This window comes from Giardia intestinalis, chromosome 5, assembly GCF_000002435.2.
Source record: "Giardia intestinalis strain WB C6 chromosome 5, whole genome shotgun sequence".
NCBI lineage: Eukaryota > Fornicata > Diplomonadida > Hexamitidae > Giardia > Giardia duodenalis.
The window spans coordinates 3675190-3697505 of record NC_051860.1 but is presented as its reverse complement, the minus strand read 5'-3'; the positions used below and the strand labels follow the sequence as shown (position 1 = coordinate 3697505).

The 22316-nt window shown below is 54.5% G+C and overlaps 7 protein-coding genes and 2 pseudogenes across 7 annotated transcripts; 3 read left to right on the top strand and 6 right to left on the bottom strand.

The window, feature by feature from the left end:
• Positions 1 to 1897: 1897 nt before the first annotated feature.
• Positions 1898 to 3406, bottom strand: GL50803_0016293 (uncharacterized protein; the record flags this gene model as incomplete). Its single annotated transcript, XM_001704424.2, has 1 exon — positions 1898 to 3406. The coding sequence occupies one exon, from the start codon at positions 3404 to 3406 to the stop codon at positions 1898 to 1900; it is 1509 nt and encodes a 502-aa protein (XP_001704476.2).
• Positions 3407 to 5514: 2108 nt separating this feature from the next.
• Positions 5515 to 6891, bottom strand: GL50803_0015009 (Flavohemoprotein; the record flags this gene model as incomplete). Its single annotated transcript, XM_001704426.1, has 1 exon — positions 5515 to 6891. One exon carries the CDS (start codon positions 6889 to 6891, stop codon positions 5515 to 5517), a length of 1377 nt encoding a protein of 458 aa, XP_001704478.1.
• Positions 6892 to 7480: 589 nt separating this feature from the next.
• On the bottom strand, positions 7481 to 9310 carry GL50803_0015008 (High cysteine membrane protein Group 1; the record flags this gene model as incomplete). The annotated part of the gene is made up of 1 exon (XM_001704428.1): positions 7481 to 9310. One exon carries the CDS (start codon positions 9308 to 9310, stop codon positions 7481 to 7483), a length of 1830 nt encoding a protein of 609 aa, XP_001704480.1.
• Positions 9311 to 9988: 678 nt separating this feature from the next.
• Positions 9989 to 10408, bottom strand: GL50803_0015007 (uncharacterized protein; the record flags this gene model as incomplete). The annotated part of the gene is made up of 1 exon (XM_001704430.1): positions 9989 to 10408. The coding sequence occupies one exon, from the start codon at positions 10406 to 10408 to the stop codon at positions 9989 to 9991; it is 420 nt and encodes a 139-aa protein (XP_001704482.1).
• Positions 10409 to 10512: 104 nt separating this feature from the next.
• Positions 10513 to 13746, top strand: GL50803_0041118 (Multidrug resistance-associated protein 1; annotated as a pseudogene; the record flags this gene model as incomplete).
• A 5-nt stretch (positions 13747 to 13751) lies between these two features.
• Positions 13752 to 14195, top strand: GL50803_009644 (uncharacterized protein; the record flags this gene model as incomplete). The annotated part of the gene is made up of 1 exon (XM_001704434.1): positions 13752 to 14195. The coding sequence occupies one exon, from the start codon at positions 13752 to 13754 to the stop codon at positions 14193 to 14195; it is 444 nt and encodes a 147-aa protein (XP_001704486.1).
• Positions 14196 to 14399: 204 nt separating this feature from the next.
• Positions 14400 to 14894, top strand: GL50803_0015004 (putative NADPH oxidoreductase; the record flags this gene model as incomplete). The annotated part of the gene is made up of 1 exon (XM_001704436.1): positions 14400 to 14894. The coding sequence occupies one exon, from the start codon at positions 14400 to 14402 to the stop codon at positions 14892 to 14894; it is 495 nt and encodes a 164-aa protein (XP_001704488.1).
• Positions 14895 to 16208: 1314 nt separating this feature from the next.
• On the bottom strand, positions 16209 to 17477 carry GL50803_00114623 (EamA-like transporter family protein; the record flags this gene model as incomplete). Its single annotated transcript, XM_001704438.1, has 1 exon — positions 16209 to 17477. One exon carries the CDS (start codon positions 17475 to 17477, stop codon positions 16209 to 16211), a length of 1269 nt encoding a protein of 422 aa, XP_001704490.1.
• A 1934-nt stretch (positions 17478 to 19411) lies between these two features.
• Positions 19412 to 21809, bottom strand: GL50803_00114625 (High cysteine membrane protein; annotated as a pseudogene; the record flags this gene model as incomplete).
• Positions 21810 to 22316: the final 507 nt, after the last annotated feature.

Here is a 22316-nt window from a genome sequence, read left to right as displayed (position 1 = left end):
GGCCCCCACTCTGGCCATTCTGTGACCAGGCTATAGCCCGCGCAGTAACGACAGACGCTGTGTTCCCACCTCAATAATGAGCCTTTAAAAAAAGATCGCAACGACAAGATGCTCCTACAGCACACCCAGAACAGCGCCGCTCTTCGTCTTCCACAAGTCATGATCAACAGCGACTAAGGCGGCCCAACTGGAAGCTCGAGCTGTGGATGCAGACTATCCTTGGGCCGGCACAACCAGGGCGAACAAGAACGCTTGATACCTGGACCAGGGCCCTGGCTGGGCTGCTTCTCCAGCGACGAAGCACCAGGTACTGCCCTTTGGCAAGCCAGTCTGTCTTCAGAAAGTGCCTCGTCCCTGGGGCTATCGCTTTGACCCTCAGCTGTATTCATGGGCTTGCCAGTGCAGCAGGGTGCATTGTATTCCGTCGCTAGAGAGCGCCCTATAGACCCGCTGACGTGGGGAAGGCTGTCCTTCAATTCGCCCATGGGTGCCCCTGTGATAGGGACATATACAGATGCGCGTGAGCCATGCAGCAGATGTCGTTGTCTGGTGCTAATTCAGTGCATAGTGTAACGAGGCTGAAGCGTGTACAATAGAACATCGGCATTGGTCGCTTGCTGCTGAGGCCTTCCCACTGGTGGTGGATTTGAGAGACTTGGCGTCACTGCCACAATCGCTGCATCTACATGGCAAGGCCCTTCCTCGTGGAGCGATCGTGAAGATGCTTCAAGCCACTCTGCCACCCTTCCTTTCGTCGTGTACAGGGGCGTGTAAACACTCTAAACGTGATTAGGCGAGTCGTTTGCTCTGAATCACAAGCCGTCGCCACTGAGGCTGGCTGAATCTAGCGCGAGACCTGGGCTCTCGCTGTGTTCTGACCCTTGGAGCCCTGTCTTGTGCATGCGTGTCCCCTCGTGGCCATCACATCGTTGACTGCGCAGCTTGGGTGCCTTCACAGATATCCAATAGAAGCCGTGCGAGCAACTAGCGCTTTGTTTCCTCCGAGCCGCGGCTAAGACAGGTCGGCTACGGTCCAAAACGCGACCCTTGTGTCTGTTACTCACGCAGCTGTCGCCGGTCCCCAAGTGCGTCAGTGGCCCTGGTAGCAACCAACATCGAGGACCGGGCTGGTAGTGGAACGGTCTTGTCCTCAACCTGTCCACAGGAGACTAGACGCGTAAAGCAGCTTCTGCCCTATGCCTTATCCTACCGGCAGCTCATTAGTGGTCGCTCCTACCCTCGTAGTCTTCTAGAACAGTACCACATATGTCACGCCTTTCAGTGCCGTCGAAGAAGCGACTAGACAGCTCACAGGCATGCACACTGAGACAAGTGTTATGAGTGTTAGTGCTCAGAAAGATAGGATGCCACTTACTTTAGGTCCTGCTGTCTCTCTGCTATTGCCCAGGCTTCTCAATTATGGGACCCTGCAGACGCAATTCACCGAGCTGGGACGCCACACTCCGCAGAACGTTGCTTCTCTCGTCTACTTTAGCTAATAGAGCTATTTCACAAATAGGAGGTCAGCGAGGCCTGCATGACTGCTATATCCTTCCTTCGTGGTGGCCGCTGTCTTGGTACCCCGAACACCCGCCTCTGTGGCCTCGCTTCTCTTGCCTTTAGTACTCCTCGCCCCAGGTTGCAACACTGTACGCAGCACCGAAGAATCACAGGGCACCTCTTGGACTCCTCTAAGCCGGATCCAGCGTCGAGGCGCTTGATGGCTCGCAGGCCTCGCTGAACAACAGACCGTCTGCGCCGCCGATTCACTCCCTCAACACCACAAAATTGCGTGTTTGAGAACAGGTAAATCCCTTTGATGTGAGCTTCCTTATCTTCAGTTCCAGCGGACTACTCTACAGTCCTCAATATCATAGTAAGAGGATCCAGCCTTGCATCAGGAAAAGTACGGATTACCCGCTATGTCAGCCATAAAGAGAATGCGGTCCTCGGTGGGAAGGTAGACAGCTACGGCTGTCGTGTAATTAACAAAGTTCCCGTTGATTAGTATGATGCCGGGGTCGCTGAGGACCCTATTTGCCTCCGGGATGTACCCCACAGAGATCATGTACCTGGCGAGCGCGTTGGAGTCCAGCTCCGGGCAGCTACTTTCTACCTTGGCCGTGGTCAGCTCGACGAGGCCCTTCAGGACGACGTACCCGTACGCCCTGTCACTATTGAAGCCGGCGTTGTACGAGCTCAGATTGAGCGTGCCCAATATGACCGCAACACCCTCAATCTTTGCAAGGGACCTGATTTCGACATCCTTCTGGGCGGTAATGTAAAAAATGCCGTCGAAGTAGACAGGGAACCCGGCCGCCCCGAGCCACGGAACGTGCGGAGCCTTGGCCAACCGGACAGAAAGGCCCAGTTTGACATCGCTCCCGGCGTCGTCCTCTGAGGCCAGAAGCCCCGCCTCCACAAGGGCCTTTGTAAGACCTGGGATGTCTACCTTCCTCAGATCCCTGTACTCAATACTCGGGGCAGACAGGTCGTAGCTGCTGCGGAGGCTCTGCCACGCGTGCAGATACGAGTTTGTCGCCTCCCGGTCGAAGTAGATTTCGTAGTCTCTGTCCGAGTAGACTGCTTTGGGCAAGGGAGAGGATATGTCGACGGGGTAACGCTCAGACGCTGGGGTGTCGGTGCCGGGGTAGCAGATGTACGAGTACCCATCGAGGTCTGCCACAACCTTCCCGCCGAGTATGTTGATTCCGCTGACGTACCGCTGATCTGTCCGATACTCGCCTTTGCGAGACATCGTGGGTACTCCAAGCATTATGTTTTGGATAGAATGTAAGATGGTGTCCAGCATCGATTGGAGGATGGTTGTTCGGAGCAGCGACTCTAACGAGGGAGCCATTGTCTGGAGCGTCATGGCAACGACGCTTCCTATTGTGTCCAGGCCGACGGCATCCACGTCTAACTTGCTTATATAGACCTGATTGGCGAATTCAAACAGCCCGAAGTGAAATGGACAATCGAAGTCTTCTCCGATCCTCGCAGAGAGGTCAGCGCCGAAGCCGTGGAGCGAGAAGATAGCGTCTGCAGCGCCGGACAGGGTGCCGAGGGTAGCCCCAATGCGCATGGACAGCTGCATGAATCCGTCGCGCCCCTCCATTTTGATCCGCCCGCTGCTCTGCAGAAACATTTTCATGGTCGCGAGCTGGACCGCACGGACGCGCACGTTCGACAGTGAGATCCTGAGCCCCCCGAGAGCAATCCCTTCGATTTCAAAGGGAGGCAACTGGGCGAGAATGTCAGGAACAATGCTATATCCCTTCTGGCAGAACTTCTCCAGTCCACGCTCGGTGTATCGCACGCCCATTCCGTGGCCCGGGGGGACTTCGCTGACCACGGGGTCGTTGCATCTGCACAACAGCGCAATGAAGAGGCTTATGGTCAACATAATTCGTTTTCTTTTAGGTTCGTTCCACATGTTGATAAGGAATTGAAAATATGATTTACCCTGAACTGCACACATGTGTGTGCCTGCGCAGGCCAGCGCCAGAGGACAGCTCCTCCAGAGCTAGTAGCACGTGGAGGCACAGCCAGTGTTAGCATGTACCAATGTTCGCTCTCGCTGACGTACTACTGTCAGGGCTCAGCAGGCCGTAGCTTATCTTCGGCGTGCAACGGCTTTTGCGTAGCCCCTTCAAATGTCCCTGGCTCCAGTCTCACCCGGTGTGGTTACTTGCACTTCAAGGGCACTCGCACCGAAGTTTTGTGTCCAGCAAGGGCGGGTTGTAGACTTCCTGACTGTTTCGCTGAGCTCTGGTGTCGTTCACCCGAACTGTAACAGCCAGCACTCACAGATATTGCTAGGGGCCACAAGAGCATAAGTATCCTCAATCGCTGGAGCGATTTCCAATTCCATTTCGCGTGAACACAACGGGTCAATTGCTCTCAAGAGTCTGCGGCCCCCAAGTGAGTGTCGATAGTAACCACACCTGCTTGCTCAGCAGTTCACAGACAAGATTCTGCAGTCAGCAAGGACTACAGTGCCCCTCGTGACTGTGATCTTCGCCCTCAGCAAAGCCTGCCCGCCCATATCCTGCTCTAGCTGGCCGGGCTTCAGCTAGCGGCCTGGACAATTCGATTGCGTGGGCACTACTCCGTAGCTCTCAACTCCCTCACGTATCTTACAAATCCACCAGCTCAGACCAGTGAAGAGACGCACAAAGATGCCAGCCTTATAGTTCGGCAGGTGAGGCGAGCAACACTGCCTCTGGATCTTGGTGTCCTTCTCAGCCGTTCTGGCCTACCTTGGAGGTCCTGCTGCCAGCCAGAAGTGATCCGGCAGACGGTTGCCCTGGGTCCTGTCTGGTTGGCTTCGTCCGATGTCCGCTATCACGTAGGCGATAACGGAGGTTCAGGCTGGTGGGACTTCTCGAGGCACTTCTTGGGTCTGAATGTGCTGGCCCTCATAGATCGGAGGGTCCAATCCCTGTGGGCCTTCATCTTCCACTGCAGTATCCATCTAGGGAATAGCTTGCACATGGTGATGGCCATGTGCTCTTTCGACTCCGCATTGACTAGCCCCTTCCTACTTCATTGCTCTCGTCCAGCGGATACTCCACGCATCTATAGGCAGCATGTCGCCACTCTATTGAGAGTAATGCGGGTCGGCTCCTCCTGCAAGTGATAATCTACCCTCGTCTCCGGACGTAGCCAAGTCGAACGAAAGCTTGCCCGCGAGATTGTTGGCCCATATCCACAGACGATGCCCCGATGGCACAGTGTCGAGAGTAGCCAGCTGGTGAAGTAGACCGCTGTGGGGTATCTGCAGTGGTTGGAAGAACGTCTGCAGAAGGTTCTCTCTAATCATGGACACACAGTACACGACCCGGCTCTGTCATTACAGGATAGAAGAATGCTGCTTCCCATGGGCTTTGATAAGTATGTGGATATTTTATGTCTGTTCAGACGCGCGCTGTGCATGCTTATGGCTCCCCACAAGCAATCCAGCGTCTATGCAGTGAAGCTTCAGGACAAAAGCCGTGGAACTCATACGCTTAGTGCGGCGCTCTTTGAATCTGATAGGCAAGTCGATTTTAGTAATTTACAAGACAAACTAGGCCCTGTCCATTATGCGGAATCATGGCACTCCACCATCCTCATTGGAATGGAATGCCCCAGTAGAGCCGCTTCTTTCGCTCTCTGGCATAACCGACAGCTACCGCGCTCGTCGGCTCAGAATGTTGTCGAGCGCCCAACGGAGAGTTTCTTGTGGTGGGCAACGAACGCCCGAACTGGTCGGTATGCGATTTACATCGTGGACTCGATAGAGAGATGTCCCTGCTGGGGCTTCCTTTCTGATGCCCTCCTGTTTCCTACCAAAGACGTCGCCACGAAAGAAGCCAGCCCCACCTCCGCTGCCCGCATTGGAGATGAGTGTCGCAAGCTTCTTCAGCAGAGATGCAGCGAAGCCAGGGCCAGGCACGGACCGGGCTCATGGAGCCTGGGATGGCGATGTAATCGCTCTACACACACCGGCGGAGGGCCGTGTGCGGGCAGCTAATGGGAGGCCTTGAAGGGGCCGAACATCTCGAAGTGGATGCGGCTATTGGGCACGGACTTGGTCTTGAGCTGCTCCTCCACGGCGGTCATGAAGCCGGTCGGGCCGACGAAGAAGTAGTGCGGATTGGCGTTGTCTGCCTCCAGCTTGGTGAGTTCCGAGATACGGTCAAGGTTGATGCGCCCGGCGAAGTCGTAATCCTCGCCCTCTCTGTCCGTCGCCCTGACCTCGCTCAGAAAGGTCACGACGCGCAGGCTTGGCAGAGCCGTCTCTCTGATCGCGTCAACCTCTTCCTTGAAGGCGCGGACGCGGCTGTTGTGCGCGGCATGGATCCAGAAGATGGGGCGGGCCGTCTCCTTGCCCTCCTTCTGCGCGAGGAACCTGAGCATCGACAGCAGCGGGGTCTGGCCGATGCCGCCGGAGATGAGCACAATCGGCATCGTCTTCTCTGCCGCAAAGTTGATGGCCCCGCTCTGCAGCATTTGGAACTCTTGCGAGGCCTGTGTGTCCGCAGGGGCCTGCTCATCGGCCTCGAGATACCTGAGGAAGAAGTCCCCGTAAGGCGGCGCGACCTCGAGCAGATCGCCAGTGCTCACGTAATCATGGAGATAGCGGGAAACAGTCCCCTTTTCGTCCCTGTGCACCGCGATCTCGTAGTACGCGCTATTCGGCGCCGAAATAATTGAGTACTGGCGAATCTGCTGGTGCTGGAAGTGCTCGGGGCTGCGGACGAAGATAGCAAGGTACTGCCCGGGCCTGTGCTCTACCACGCCGGCGCCCTCCTCAGCCGGGACGAGCCTGAACTTGCAGATGATTTCGTTGACCCTGGTCTTTTCCTCGACGCGGAACGTGCGAGTCTGGCGCCACCCGCCCTTGCAGCCCTCTGTCGCGGCATAGATCTCCTCCTCGCGTTTGATGAAGAGGTCGGCGAGGAATTGGTAGGCCTTGGCCCACTCTGCGAGAATGTCCTTGTCTTTGGTTATGCGATCCTCGATGGTAGCGAGCAGGTGTGCGCCGACAATCTGATACTGCGCAGGTTGGATGCCAAAGCTGGTGTGCTTGTTCGCGACACGCTCGGCGGCAGAGAAGAAGCCCTGCAGCTCGGCCCAGTGCTCTGGCGGCACCGGCAGGCCCTTCCCCTTCAGCTCGTACAGCTCATTGATCCTACGGATATTCAGCGCGTAGGCGACGAGGGAGTCGAGCAGGGCCTTGGGCTGGCGCAGGGTGCGCTGGTGGGCTAGATTGAAGATGTTCTTCAGCTCTTCGTTCTTGGTCAACATGCGCTCGTAGAAGGCGCGAGTAAACTCGATGCCTTGAGCGGCGATGAGGCCGGCGGTCGCCTCCACGGCCCTCAGGGTGTCTTCGGAAAGCGTCATTTGATATTTTAGTAGATCTGTTGAACAGAAGAATGATCGCTTGTGGTGGCGAACATAATCGTGGTTGAAATTAAATGCAAAAGATGTGCCGAAGCGAGTGGACCAGAAAAGCACAGGATCTGGCTAGCGTCACAGGTTAAGGCCAGGATTGAAGGAGAGGGGAGGCTAGGCTGAGCTGACTAGGCCCGCTTCTATTGACTGAGATCGGCCGAGGTGATTCACCCCTCGTCGATTAGCCCCAGTGCTGTGCTGCTGGTCATCGCTTGTGGCCGTGGTCCAGAGACCTCACGAGTAAATTCTTGTCCACTTCTTGGCCATACCCAGAGGCGATGGCTGATTTTGGATAACACAATAGGCGCTCCCTCCGCCAACACATCCAGAATCCGGCACGTTCCTCGGTTGCTCCGTGTGGCGTGGACCCTGTCTGGGTGTGCTTCCAGATCTCTGGCCTTCTCATGGACTCGTGTTGTCTATTAATGGCGCCCTCCTTGGTCTGCCGTCTTAGTGGGCGGACCCAGCCCTGGAAGTAATCGGGGTGGAGTGAATTATCGTCATGTTCACTCATTAAGGACTACAAAAAGCTAGGGGGCTAGAACTCGTCCACGGTGCCTGCAAGCCTTCGGGATCCCGCCATAGTCGAGAGGCTCTTCGGTCCTCGCCGCCGCCGCAGAACGAGCCAGCAGACGAGAGCGACGACCATGATCCCGACGACAGAGGCGGCGACCCCCACAGCAATCGGCACGGAGCTGGCCCTCCTGGCCTGGAGAACGCAAACGCCATCTCTCAGGGTGTACCCACCCACGCAGACACAGTTGTCGCTGCCGTTCTTTACTTGGTTGGGCCCGTTGCACTCAGAAGAGCACGAGGATCCGTCGGCGGAGAGGTACCCGGAGGAGCACGCCGTGCACTTGATTCCGTTGCCGCTCTTGCTACAGGCCTTGCATGCGTCGATGCCGCACGGGGTGCAGGTGTAACTGTCGCTGTTCGCGTAGTACCCGTCGCCGCACTCAGAGGGCTCCACGCAGGATCTGCCGGAGTCGCCGTACCTAATGTAACGGCCCGGGGCGCACGACACGCACCCGTCGGCGCCGGGGCTCATGCAGTCTGCGCAGGCCGGGTCGCAGGGGGTGCAGCTGTTGGTGGTGGTGCTGAGGTAAGACCCTACCCCGCAGCTGCAGCGACAGAGCCCGTCCGTGCAGGTGGGCGTCGTCGGCTGAGAGCACGAGGCGTCGCAAGAGGCCCCGCCTACGGCTGCATACTTGCCGTTCCTGCATCCGACACAGATGGGTATGTCGGACGTGCCAGAGCGGGGGACGCAGCTGGCACAGTCGGCGATCACAGCGGCGCACGAATCGCATCCCAGGTCCTTCTTATAGTATCCCTGCGCTTCGTTACAAGAAGTGCACCTGCCGTTGAAGGCTTCTGTGCACACGGTCCCTCCGACGGGGTCGGTGGTGTTGTAGCAACCGCCCTCGTACAGGAAGACCGTGCGGCCGGGGAAGCCCTGGTTGCAGGCCGCACACATTCCACCGGAGGCGTCCTTTTTACAGTTATACAGCTCGTCGATCGGCCCGCAATTCCCGTTGTGCGGGACCTCGCTGGAGTTGACGCACTTCTTACAGGCCGAGTAGCCGGCTATCTCGAAGAGATCGCCTTCCGCACAGACCTTGTTTCCCACCCCGTTCTTGCTATAGCAGCCCCCTCGATGATAGACGTAATCAGCCGCGCAGTGAGTGCAGTACCCATTCGCGCACCTATTGGCGCCGACATCCGTGCATCGGCCGTCAATCGGGGCCTTGTCGTTAGCGGAGCAGGCAGTGCACTGGATAGCGCTTGCTGGACTACTTGACACGGACTCCTGCGACAGAGGGACACAGACCGCACAGCCGTCTATTCCGACGCTGCTGCCGAAGCCGGCCGTGTCGCCGCACAGAATACACTTTTCGGCGGCGCTCTGCCCCGTGTTCATGAAGACATACCCATGCTCTGTCTCGCAGACGCTGCACGCCCCACCTGAGGCGGTCCTGCAGATGTGCGAGCCCGGCCACTCGCTCTTGCTGTAGCAGCCCCCGTAGAAGAGGAAGATGTCTGTGTCCTCACTAGCGTCCTCGTTCTGGTCTCTACACGCCTTGCAGCGTTGTCCGCCGCTGCTGCCGTTTTCCGAAGTGCAGACGCTCGAGTCTAGAAGTGAGTCTGGATCGTCGGGTCCTACGCATCTGCCATTGATCGGTACCTTCCCAGATTGGCACTCGGTGCAGAGTGTTGCGCCCCGGCCGAATGCGACACACCTGTCCTTCACGCAATCTGACTGATCCTCCGTGCAGGGAACGTAGTAGCTGTTCTTATACGGAGTAGAGCCATCGCCTACCAGGATTGCCTGGCCGATGGCACACGCACCAAAACATAACAATCCCAACATCAGCGATTTTTTGAATATCAATTGTGAACACTCGTCTTTACAATACGTGTGAAGGGCTCCTCTAGTCGGTCGCAACGGGCCACTCGGCGAGGCACTGTGCGCACACCGGGGCCTCTATGTCCAGATACCGGGTGGGGGAGTGGTTAGCACCTGATCTCACCGGCCAGTGTCCGAGCAGGCAACCATCCAGAACACACCGTACTATTCTGGCTCTGGTGCCGACACAGTCCTACTTCGGGAGAATGGCTTTTTCGGGCTTTAACACCCGTCTACCGTGCGCTGATCTGGGACTCGAGGAGCGTTCCTCTGCCTGGGTTGGACTACATGCTTCTTGTCTGGAGTACTGTATCGGGCAACGACTGACATAACTTCTGAGCATCAGGTACCATGAGGGCCTGCGGGCTCCACTCGGAATGCAGCACGGCCTTGAGCCTTATGGAGGATCGCCAAGTGTCTCATGGGCTCAGTCGTGCGGCCAACAATCAGTTCTTTGGTGCAGCTCAGTGAAACAGGCATGCTGGTCTTGTGTATGCAGACGTAGACAGCCTAGCCAGCAGGGATGAGTGCTGGGACAAGGGCCCTATGTGCTGTTGCCCATCGGTGGTCTCTGCCAGAGACGGGGTGTCTCTTGGGCTCTCTGGCTCCTCGGAGGGTGGAATCTATAGGATGGCTCAGGTGTCAGATGCCAGAACAGGGACTGCCCCTATTACTGTCAAGCCTCTGTATTTGTAAGGTGTCTCTGTGGTGGAAAAGAGGATTGTACCGCGAAAAGTAAAGATCACCTATGCAAATAACCGGTGGCTTCCTTGCATGATTCTTAGCACCGCCACTAAGGGAAGCCGATACTTCTGAAACCACATCGCTGTACTCTGTGTCAAGTATTCCCGACGCTTCTGTGGGCTCATCGTCTGCGACATCGTATCCTGGCTGCCTTATGCCCATGTGTGACAGCTCAGTCGGTGTCAAGGCGCCCAGAAACGCCTGATTGCATCGCGGTGGGACAACCAGCTTCTGGACCAGATTCGTTTCTGCGGTCTGAAGGGTCTGGCATATGGTCTTCGCAGCAGACTCTGTTTCCTCTACAATTCTGGCTGCCATGCCACTATCAGCAGCCACGGAGGATTGCAGCAAGTCACGAGGGAGCTTGGTCTCCTTCAAATAGGCAGAGTAGGTCAGTGTCCAAATGTCCCGACGAGGCCACCCTGTCTCTTTCGGACATCACCCGCCAAAATTCTGCCGCCGGCAACCTGGTCAACCTCCTCTTCGCAGACACGATGAGAATCTCGAACTTTATGCTTTTGCTCATCTTCATGATGACGATGCCGCTGATGTTTGTCTGTTACCTGGTCTACATGGCCATCGAGATCGACCCCAAAGGGATTGGAGGCCTGATTGCTCTCTTCATCATCCTGCCGATTGTTGGACTGATCCTGTTTGCCTTTACCCGGCTCCTCTTTTCCTTGCTCAGCATGACAGACCTGCGTGTCAAGAAGATCTCTGAGGTCCTCAACGGAATGAAGGTCGTCAAGCTCTTCGGAATGGAGGATGTCCAAGAGGCGCGAGTGATGAACATCCGCAACAAGGAGATAGGGATGATTTTCCGCTTTGGCATCATTCTCTCCGGCTTTGGTCTTGTCGTCAACGGTGCAGCGCCATTAATGTCCCTCTTCGGGTTCCTCTTCTTCATGACCAGCTCAAGCTTTGACGTTGCCAACGCATACACCGCGGTGTTCGTATACAACATGCTGGGCCTGGTGTTTGTCTTCATGCCACTGATGATGTCCGGGATTTCCGAGTCGAAGATAAGCTCCAAGCACATCCTGACCTTTATAACGCTTCCGCAGCCGGACTACGGGGTCGTCACCCGCGAGAGGTCCTATACCCTTACCAAGGGCGAGACGGTGCCCTACGCAATCAAAACGTCCAACCAGCCCAGCTTCTGCTGGGGCCTGAGGGAGGACTCCATTATACCGCCGCTCCTGGACCCGATGTTCAAGGACAACATGAAGAAGCAGAGGCAGGTCTTGCAGCTCTATCCCCAATTTAAGAAGCACTACGAGAAAAAGGTCAAGGAGTACAAGGCGTGGAAGACAAAGAACCCCTCCGTATCCGTGGACGCCACCGAGGAAGACATCCTGCTGAATCGATTCGACTCCATCGATGTTACCGACAAGGAGGCCGATGCAATGCGCTACATCGACTCGTGAGTCATTGAGTTCGGCCTCCTACCGCCCGACAAGGTGACGTCGTTCGGCGCCTACATTCCCCAGGCCTACTAGGCGTCGCCGGACGATAATCCCTACCAGGTGCTGAAGAAGACGTTCCTGCACCGGATTGTGGTACGGGGTCTCTACGACCTGGCCGCCGAGCAGAACCAAGTGTCGCGCGACCTCAAGAAGTACAGAAAAGACCCTGCCAGGTGCAAGCAGATCATTGACACGCAGCTCGACAAGAACCCCAACCACGTTGATCTGCCTCCACGCATCAAGAACCTCGACCTCAGCATACCGAAGGGCTACCTCGTGGGGATCTGCGGGCCTGTTGGCGCCGGCAAGACCACGCTGTTCTCTGCTCTGCTGGGCGAGCTGCGCCTGGTGAGAGAGCAGCGTGCAAAGCTGGACTCCTACAAGTTTAACAACCTGGAGATCAAGTTCGACTACCAGACCGGCTTAACGCCTCCTACCTCGTTCGTCGAGAAGTACTCGACGGAGGACCCCAGGTTCGACCCGCAGATCCCCCACGTCCACATCTACGGGTCCGTCGCGTACTTTGCCCAGTCGTCCTGCATCTTCTCTGGCACCCTGCGTGACAACATCGTCTTCTACCGGCCCTTCGACCGTGCTCGCTATGAAAAGGTGCTCGACATCTGCTGCCTGATACCCGACCTCAAGCTCTTCAAGGCGGGCGACCTGACAGAGATCGGTGAAAAGGGCGTCTCTCTGTCGGGCGGGCAGAAGGCGCGCGTCGCTCTGGCCCGGGCCGTGTACTCGGGCTGTGACATCCTGCTCCTTGACGACCCCCTCTCCGCCGTCGACTCGCACGTCGGGCAGAGGCTGTGGAACGAGGTCATTTGTGGATTCCTGAAGGAGCAGGGGACCACCGTCTTGATAGCGTCCCACCAGACGCAGTACTTCGGAAACTGCGACCTTGTCATCAGGATCGAGGACGGGGAGATCGTCCACAGCGACACGCCGGACAACCTGATGAACAAGGGCATCGACTTCGGATTTTCCCGCACCACGTCCGTGGCCAGCGGGCTAAACAATGCCGGACGCATCGAGAGCGTGGCGAGCCAGCTCGTTATTCCAACCCAGACCGACGAGGAGAAGAGGCGCGACCTGGCGCTGATGACCGATGACGGCAACGAGGCCAAGGGGAAGCTCATGCTTGCAGAGGCCTTTGCTCAGCAGGGGTCCGTCTCAGGGACGTTCTACAAGCGCTGGTTCAGGTCCGGGTCTCGCTGCAGCCTCCTCTGCTACCTTGTCTTTGTCTTGCTATGGCAGGGATCCACCCAATACCAGGGCGTGTTGATCAATCACTGGGTTAAGGACCAGTATCATTTCAAACTGTCTGACACCGATAAGTCGTACAACTACAAGTACATCGGGATTTACGCCGGAATGACCGTGTCTACGATGCTTATGGCCTACCTGTCGTCTGTCTTCCTCGTCTCGTTCATTAATTCTGCCGCGCGCGCACTCTTCAAGAAGATGCTCCGATCTATCTTCAGATCGCCGATGTCGTTCTTTGACACAACTCCGACGGGGCGGATCCTCAACCGCTTCAGCAAGGACACAGACTCCATGGACATCCAGGTGATGCGGTTCATAAACCAGGCGCTGGGGAATGGCGCGTCACTGGTAGGGATGCTTGTAATGATATGCGTCCTGGCCTGGCCGGCCCTTATAGTCGTCATCCCGACGATCATCCTCTACGCTGTCATCTTCTTCATGTTCCGCCGCGTTGCCCCGCAGGTGAAGCGACTGGAGAGCATAACCAAGTCCCCGGTCATCAACATCTGCACAGAGAGCCTTGGGGCTCTGCCGTCGATTCGTGCGTACAGCTTCGAGTCCCACTTCATCGCCAAGGCCCGGGAGCAGATAACGATCAACTCGTCGGCATACTGGATGCAGATCTCTCTCCCCCGCTGGCTGAGCTTCCGACTGAACGTCATTGGGGCCTTCTTTTGCGGCTTCATCGCTCTTATCAGCTGCGTCATTGCGCCTGTCAACATCGGCGGGATACAGTTCCTTCAGTATGCGGGCCTGATACTGTCGTACTCCTTCAACATCCAAATGATACTCAGTCAGTTCGTCACGGCGTGTGTGCTTCGCGATGGGCATGGGGCTACCCTCTTCAGCTTCCCTCCCGCCCGGTGCTTCTGGACGTGCGCAAGTGACGGCTGTAGTGTGAAATCTGAAAACGCCAAGATATAAACTTAATGTACAGTTTCATCGAGATCGACTATAAGATTAGCAGGGAGCTGCCTGCGCTGGAATCACGTGTGCAAGGATTTACACAGGCCGTTTCTCGGTCTGTAGGGTTTGACCCGGGGCTGGAGAGCCAGGGCACTATTATCCGGCGGGAGATCGAGACGACCCTAATGCGTCTTTTGGAGACGAAGACACATCTGCAGGGCGTGAGTCCGAGCCTAGAGGATGACGCTGATGCTGGCCTTGGCACCGACGAAGGCGCGGATACAGGTGGCGGCACCGGGGTTCACTCCAGCGAAAAGGCTCGTCACCAGGACATGAAGGCGGGAGGGTCGTTAGAGAATGCGAACACCATGCAGCAGACAAAGATCCTCAATGGGTATATTGAAGAATATGTGGCGCTCAAGCAGACAGGTATAAAACTATCCACTCCACGGGTGCGAAGACGATGAGGGAAGAAGGCCAGACGGTTGATTAATGTCCGAACAGCAGACGTGGGGTTGCGCCGAGACCATCCCTTCTGTCGGCTAGTGACTGCAACCCTTGGCACTAGCAGTCCTTTCTGATGTCCCTCAGACCTCTCGTCCTTTGTGGTTCCAGGATAACTTGTAGTCGTGTCTTAACATAACTACCGGCACTGTGGCCTGTCACAAAAAATGCACATCGTCCTCTATTACTCCCACCCCGCAGAGCCGAAGAGCGTCGTCAACGCGCCCCTCGTTGAGGCGGCCAAGAAGCTCAAGAACGTGGAGGTCCGCTGGCTGGATGAGCTCTACCCGAGCCTGCATATGACCCCTGAGCAGGTCAGCGAGGAGCAGAGGATCATAGAGAAGGCGGACGCAGTTTTCTTCCAGTTCCCCGTGTATTGGTTTTCATCACCGCCTTCTCTTAAGGTCTTTATGGATAGCGTGCTGACGTACGGATGGGCCTTTGGCTCCAAGGCTGTGATCGCGGGCAAGAAGTTCCGCGTCATCTGCACGTGCGGGGGCACGGCGGAGAAGTACGCCGGGGAGTTCTCTGCAGGCGATGTGGTCAAGCCGTTCAACCAGAGCTTCAGGTTCTGCAAGTGCGATCCGCTCCCGTCCTTCGTCATCTTCACCGACACTGACAAGGACACGCTAGTGGACAGCTACCTGAAGCTCTTCGAGTAAACCCGGCTATGCTCGGCCAGGAACAATGCGCACCGAGAGCTGTCTCTTCCCTCAGCGCCTGCAGTACGGGGCGTAGTTGGACTGCGTGGTCACTACGGAATGACAAAGGCTTTCAGGCCCGCTTGCACAGAAGAGGCGGCGCCTCACACAGCGGGTTTTGTGTGCCATGGGGCTTCTCTAGCGGATTGTCCTAGAGCTGCCTGCCTTCTCTGGGGCGATGGTCCGGAGAGGCCTCGCCACAGTGCGTTGTCTGCAGAGAGGGGCTAAATGGAGGACCGTGCGTCAAGGTAAGGTTGCCCGCCTCGTCCAACTGACACCACATGTATCTTCTGACAAACATGGGACGGTGGTAGCCATACAGGACCCAGGGTCCACGAGTGACCAATGATGAAGCTCAGAGACCAGACCGCGGATCCCATGCACTGAATGCGGTCCCTCTGCAGCTGCAGGACGGGCCGGTCTGGTAATCTATGGTCAAGCAGGAGCCATGTTCTCGCAAACCTTTGTAGTGCTTTAGAAATAGATCGACAGTTCTGTCACCTTTCTAAGACTCCTAGATCTGCGGTACAGGAACATCACGGAGCTTCTTGACCTCACTGACAAAAACGATGTCATGACTTTCATGAGAACTACTGATAGAAATGATAAAGCAGAAGAGTGGTCTAAAATGGCATCAATGCTCGGCCTCAGTGGGCTCTCTTGGATTCTTGTGTGAATGCTTCTATTACTCTTAGAAAAAGCGCTAGTCGTAACGATGGCCTGTAATAGGGATAACATTAACCACACTAGCCATCAGGAACGGAGCAAGCGACTGTCCGATGATTAAATCAACGAAGAGTAGGGCGGGGATTGCATGCAATGATAGCCTTATCTGCTTCACACTCAGCAATCCTGTCGAGGTAACGAAGCGAGTAATACTTTCCCAGGTACGACTTGCGGCAGTGTAAACTTTTATCCCCGGCAAGAGAAGCGGCAGACTCTGTCAGCTTCTTCCCCTTGCGGGAACTTATAGCCCTGACGACCTCAGTCTTTTACATAATAAGATCTTCTAATCTGTTAATAATATCGCTAGCATCAGCGTAGTATGCTAGAAGAAACATAAAGCTCAGCACAGAGAACTTCTGTGGCGTGAATGATGCGGTATACCAACCAGTTTCAAAAAAAGGTTTCCAATGATTCTTTCATGAAGAAAAAAGCGTGATATTCACTCATTCATTGGATAATTGGTAGTCAGTCTTGAAACTACTCTTGAGAATAACACACTTTGAAAACAAAACACATAAATGGGAAATCAACAGTCACCTGAAAACGCCATCAATTAGGAGACGTTGGTTCCGCCTTTTGTTCACCTCTGCACGTAGCCTTCGCGCCAAACCCACGGACGTCGTTGTGGATCATGACGCCCAAGATCATCACTCCAAACCCAAACAGCTCCAGAAGTGAGTAGAAGGTGAGGGGTTCTCCGTACGGACGATTGTAGTGCCTCGTCGAATAGTATATTATGACCATGATGACCCATATCAACAGCGATCTCAAGTTGTCGAACAGAGACCGATGGGTCGACGTAAGGGACTTCCCGACAGTCAGCCCAGACCAGTTGAAGAAGAGAATGGACAACACATACAGGATGTTCATGGCTAGTATGTTCCCATTGACGAAGGACATGTACAACGAGTTAGCATAGTTCTCCAGGCTCCCGTGGTCGCTGCCAGGTATCACGTGTGCCAGCGGGCACGCAACGCACAGCGACAGAATCACGCCACAGACACCCTCCCAGCCGACAACCATTAGGGGGTCTATGTCCTGACTCTTGAGGATCTTCTCTTCCGCAAGATATTGTGTTGCAGAGAAGAGCTGACCAGCAATAACGAGCAGGACGCCTATGATGGTCTTGAGAGCGCTTCCATATTCTCCCAAGTTCTGCGCCTGGATGGTAGTGGCAATGCCGACCAGAACTAGCCCAAGAAACGCAAAGCAAACCCCCATAATCTCCCACATTTTCGGCTTCCTCTTCAGCAAGGGGATCGCGAGAACCAAGCAGAAGACTATGGTAAACCCTCGGAGAATCTGGGCTGCAGATGCCGGCACATATACCATGGCTATGTTGAAGGCCGTTGTCTGTATAAGGTCCAGGACAGCGAAGCAGGTCGTTGCTAGAACAAACTTCCAATAAGGCAGTGAGCCTGTCACACCCTTCCTCGCATCCGCTATTGTCACCTGGGTATTCTGCGGGGACTCAGTAGTCTCCACGCAGCCAGAGTTATGGATGACATCATTGAGGACCGTGGTGCTTCTCTGCTCAGGTTCCGTTGCGCTGCCAGCAGTTGCATCAAGAGGTGTTGCAGAAGCTTTCCGCTTGGCGATGCACCTCTTTATGTAAAAGATGACCAAGCAGATACTCTCGCCAAGGAACATGAAGAAAGTTGTGATCCACGCTTTGTTATATTGCTCTTGTTCACCCTTAATGTTCTTACCTTCCATTTGGTATGAAATCTTCCTGGAGACAGTATTGAAGGTGCCTGTAATTATCATCGCCATGGCAAGGAACAGAGTATGGTGCTTGGAGCCGACGCTGCATCGCATTGGATATGTAGCAAATATGAGCGATGTAAAGATAAATCCTTAAGAACGTGGCAATTTAGGCTGACTTTTAACTATTCATATGACGTGTCTAATTAATAGAAACATTAAACGCCATTATTCTGCAAAGTATTTCTCTTCTCACCGCGTTTTGTGTTTTAGGTTAAGCAATTTGGCGAAGTTGAGATTTGTGCCAGTCATGTAATCGTCCTCTTGTAGATCAATGGATGGTGTCATAGCTCTTGATATGGTATTATCTATAGTACACAAGCATTTCAACGTATCACATCTCAACAAGGGCATAGTAATTACTTTTCATTAGTTTAGCAGATCGGGTGTGCATCGAGCTTCGTGAAGACTCCACAACCAGCTGAGGTAAAACAATAGTTATAGCTAGTGGCAGGCTCTGACTACACATTTCATGGTAACCAAGCTCATATACGACGCTCTATCCCAGAGCAGTTGAGCTCTTGGGGTCGGCACTGGCTCTGCTTCACAACCGGTCCATCAGTGCTTAGATTGCCGATATTGAACTGGATGCATGCCTATGAGTTCGGATGGTCCGGGCGCCCTAGATATACAGGGGTCTTACATGAGAGGAGATTGTTTGCCTCTCTGGCTGGTTCAATATGTCACTGTGTGCTAGCCCAGTCACTCTGTCCTAATATATGCAGGGATTCTCAAGAGCTGGACTGCTGCAATCTGAGTTTCTCAGCCCCGTGCTCCATTGTCTGGTGACCCTGGGACTGTGAGCATGGCGCCATGTTATTGGATCCCTACGTTGGTAAGCACGTAAGATTTCTAATCTGCATAGAAACAGTTCACGGGAAGTTCTGCAGTATAGACTCTTTCAAGACGACAGAGCCGGTGGCAGAGTCATTTGCGAGAGTAAGATCACCTGGTGAAGGAAACAGACACGTACTGCGGCGACACAGGAGCCTGTGGTCCTGTTCTGTCGGATGTTAGGAGCTTACCAGAAGGGAAACACCGGAGTTAGCTTACTGATTGTCCGAGTAAACCCCCAGTGTGAGTCACCGCCGCTCTGGGCAAGCAGGCCTCCCACTCACTTTTAACAAAGTCCAGAATTCAAGACTTGAAACCCAGGATCCAGAATCTGGAATTTGGATGTCCTCAGATCTTGGTGGGAGAAGAAAAGTTCATATTCTGTTTCCTTAGAAACTCGCTGCCGCTCCTCGCAGTGTCTTCTAGAACTTCTCTTCCTTTGGTCCGTCGGAGTCAACCATCGTCTGATATCTAGTGAACACCCGTTGTCTCGGGCCTGCCGTCGGTCACAGCAGTCTGGTCTCAGAGCAATTGACTCTGGCCATGTACTTCAGGATTGCTTCGTGGCCCTGGTGTTCCGTGACGAAGATAGGATACGCCACGACCTCGGGTGTCTACCCCGTTCCTCGAGGTGCCTCTTCGTCTTCTCATAGATTATACCGTCGATCCCGAGTATGATCGGGAGGGTGCGCTCCCCGTACACCTCTATCTTGGAGTTAGAGTACGCGTTCGTGGATGCCGGCGGACAGCTCCCATGTGTTGTGTCGGGGAAGAGGCCCGGCCCTCTGCTCATGGATCGCAGGGCGCTCTTGCAGATGCTCCGTCATCCAGTACGAGATCATGTCGACGCTCACTCTGTGCAGTGTGTTTGGCTGCAGCTGCAAAGACTAAATTCCGGCTTCTCTATCGCGTTTCCCCTTCTGCTGAATTGCGGCATCTAATCGTTGGAGCCAATTGGGTAAGAGGGCGAGGGTGTCCAGTGACGTGACTCGCCTCGGTGAACCAAGTAGGTCATGCCTCAGAGCAGAGTCTGGTTGAGTCACAGCCCAGGATGGAAACTAACGAGGAGCCAAGCGCCAGCCTGAAGGGTGCGGGCTCAGAATGGATCACTGAGCATTCACTCGTTATGAGCTACAGTCTGCACGGCCACAGAGCTAGAACTCGTCCACCGTCCCCATGAGCTTCATATTCTCAGCTATCACCCTTTTCTTCAAAGCTGCCCTCGATTCTCTCCGCCTCCGCAGGACGAACCAACATGTGAGGGCGACAGCCGCTATGATGAGAAGAGAGACAACGACTGCCACGATGATCGTCGTGGAGCTGGAACTGGCCTTCCTGGTCTGAGAGACGCATGTGTCACCCCTGAGGGTGTACCCCTCCATGCATATGCAGAGAGAGCCGACTGATTCTGATCCGCTTGGACAGCCTGAAGCGCAGGATCTCTTGCTCGGCTGGACGTTGTGATTGCTGTCCGCACATGAGAGGCACTCGCCACTTGCGCTGCAGCTCGAGCACCCTGTGGCGTCTGATGGACAGGTGTTCTTAACGATGCATGCGCCGTCACTGCTGGGCTCGAAGCCCTCTGCACAGACGCACCTTCCATCCTCCTCTCTCTGACTCAGCTCCGTGCATGTGAGTGGGCACGAGAAACCATCGACGGAGACAAGTCCGGGGGAGCACCGTGTGCACACGAGGTCGTTGTCCTTAGGAGTGCATGCTTGACAGCTCTCAATTCCACATGTGGCACACTGGAGCTCTTCTGGATCCGCATAGTATCCATCGCCACAGCCAGACGCGTCGACACATGTGGCCGTGTCAGAACCATTCATCTTGGTGTACTTTCCCGAGGAGCACTTGTGCAGTGATCAGACCCTGGACCCACTCCAGGCGTGCTGAGTCGCACTGGACACAGCCCTCCAGATAAGCCCCTGCAATGCATTCGCAAACGGATTTGCCATTGGCATGTCCTTGCTGATTTGGTCCATCACACTGGGACTGACATGAAAGGCTATCGATGGAAAGATACCCAGAAAGGCACTTCATACACTTGACCACACCACTATCAGAAGCACACGTCTGGCACTTGTCAATACCACACGAAGAACAAGTGTTGGTAGCACTATCTGCATAATACCCCTCACCACAGTCAACAGAATCTATACATTCAATGGCACCAGATGCATCGCGCTTGAGATATTTTCCTGAAGCACACGATGTACACTTATCGGGTTCAGGGCCTATACAGTCTGCGCAAGCTGAATTGCATGCGCTACATGTATTTGTGGCGGCATCCAAGTAGGTTCCTGTACTGCACTTACAGCTACAGACATTACTTTTATCGCAGCTACCTGAGCTACCCGATGGACATGAGTCGACGCAGGAAGCACCGTCTACGGTTGCATATTTACCGGCCCTGCAGCTGGCACACACAGGAGCACTGGAGGCATCAGGGCTAGGGGTGCACACAGCGCAACCAGGGACAAACTCATCGCATCTAGTACATGTCGAATCCTTCATGAAGTATCCTTGGTCCCCATTACAAATAGTACATTTACCGTTGAACGTCTTTTTGCATATGGTGTCTCCAAGGGGGTCAGTGATGACGTAGCAGCCGCCTTTGTACAGGAAGATAGGGCGGCCATAGAAATGCTGGTTGCAAGCTTCGCACATTCCGGTTGAACTATCTTTTCTGCAGCTATGTAAAATACTTACCTGCCTACAGTTTCCATTGTGTGGGGCCTCACTAGTGTTGGTACACTGCTTACAAGCAGAATAGCCACCTATCTCTATTTGGTTGACCTCAGCACATATTTTAGTTCCCTCCTTGTTATTACTATAGCACCCGCCCCTATGATAAATATAACCAACTACACAATGAGTACAGTATCCATTTCTGCACCTGTTAGAGCCAAAGGTTGCGCATACTCCATCGATTGGGGCTTTGGTCTCATCTAAGCAGGAAGTACATTGGAGATTGGCGGCGCCCTTTGCATTATCTGGCGCAGGATTCTGAGGAAGGGACACACAAGTCGCACAGCCTTCCATTCCGGATAGTGTATCACTACATAGGATACACCTTTCATCGGTGGTAGTATCTAAATTTGTAAAAACGGCCCCATACTCAGTATCACAAACTGTGCACACCCCGTTTGAAACGGTCTTGCAGATGTCTGTGCCAGGCCACTCATCATTATTGTAGCAGCCCCCGTAAAATAGAAAATAACCTACACCGTCACTAGTATTCCTACTTCCATTTCCACTAGAACATGACTTACAGCGTGTTCCACCGCCGTTAACATTTTCTTGTTCACACACAGTTGTCCCTGGCACACTGTTGGCGTCGACACACTCTCCGTCGATAGGGATTTTTCCAGACTTGCATTCGGTACATAGAGGCCTCTCGTGAGCGAATATAACGCACTTATTTTCCACACAATCAGATTGGTCCTCCTCACAGGCAACATAGTAGGTACTCCTGTCTAGAGTAGACCTGTCGTCTGTCTGAGGTATCAGATTGTTAGAAAACATGTTGAAGAACAATAATACCAGCATTAGTAGATTTTTAATTGCTGATGTTTCCCCGTGTAGGGTAAAAATGACCGCCTGTGGCCGGACACACTAGCCAGTTGCAGAGTGCGTGCTGCACACACTGGAGACCCGCACATCCAGAAGCAACGCGTAAAAAGCAACTAGTCATTTACTCCACCCACCGGTTGCTTCCAGTGGTGTGCTGCTGGGGCCCTCGCCTGCGGGCGCTGTCCGCAAATCTCGCGAGTAAATTCCCGCTCAATTTTTGGCGATGTCCAGAGACGAGGGTTGGTCGTGTATCAATATAAAGACCACAGTGGTGGTAGGGAGGAGCTATTGCGTTCCTCGGCTGTTCTGCGGGTGTGTGCTCGATCTAGGTGTGCACATAGGTCCTTTTGGAGATCAGGCCGTCTTGCAGGCTCGCTGGTCTACTAGGGTGCCTCTCCTTGGTCTCTCTTCATAGTAGGTGAAGCTCTGGTCTTTGTTGTCATCCTCAATACTGTCCATACAGATCGGCAGCAGCTATCAGGG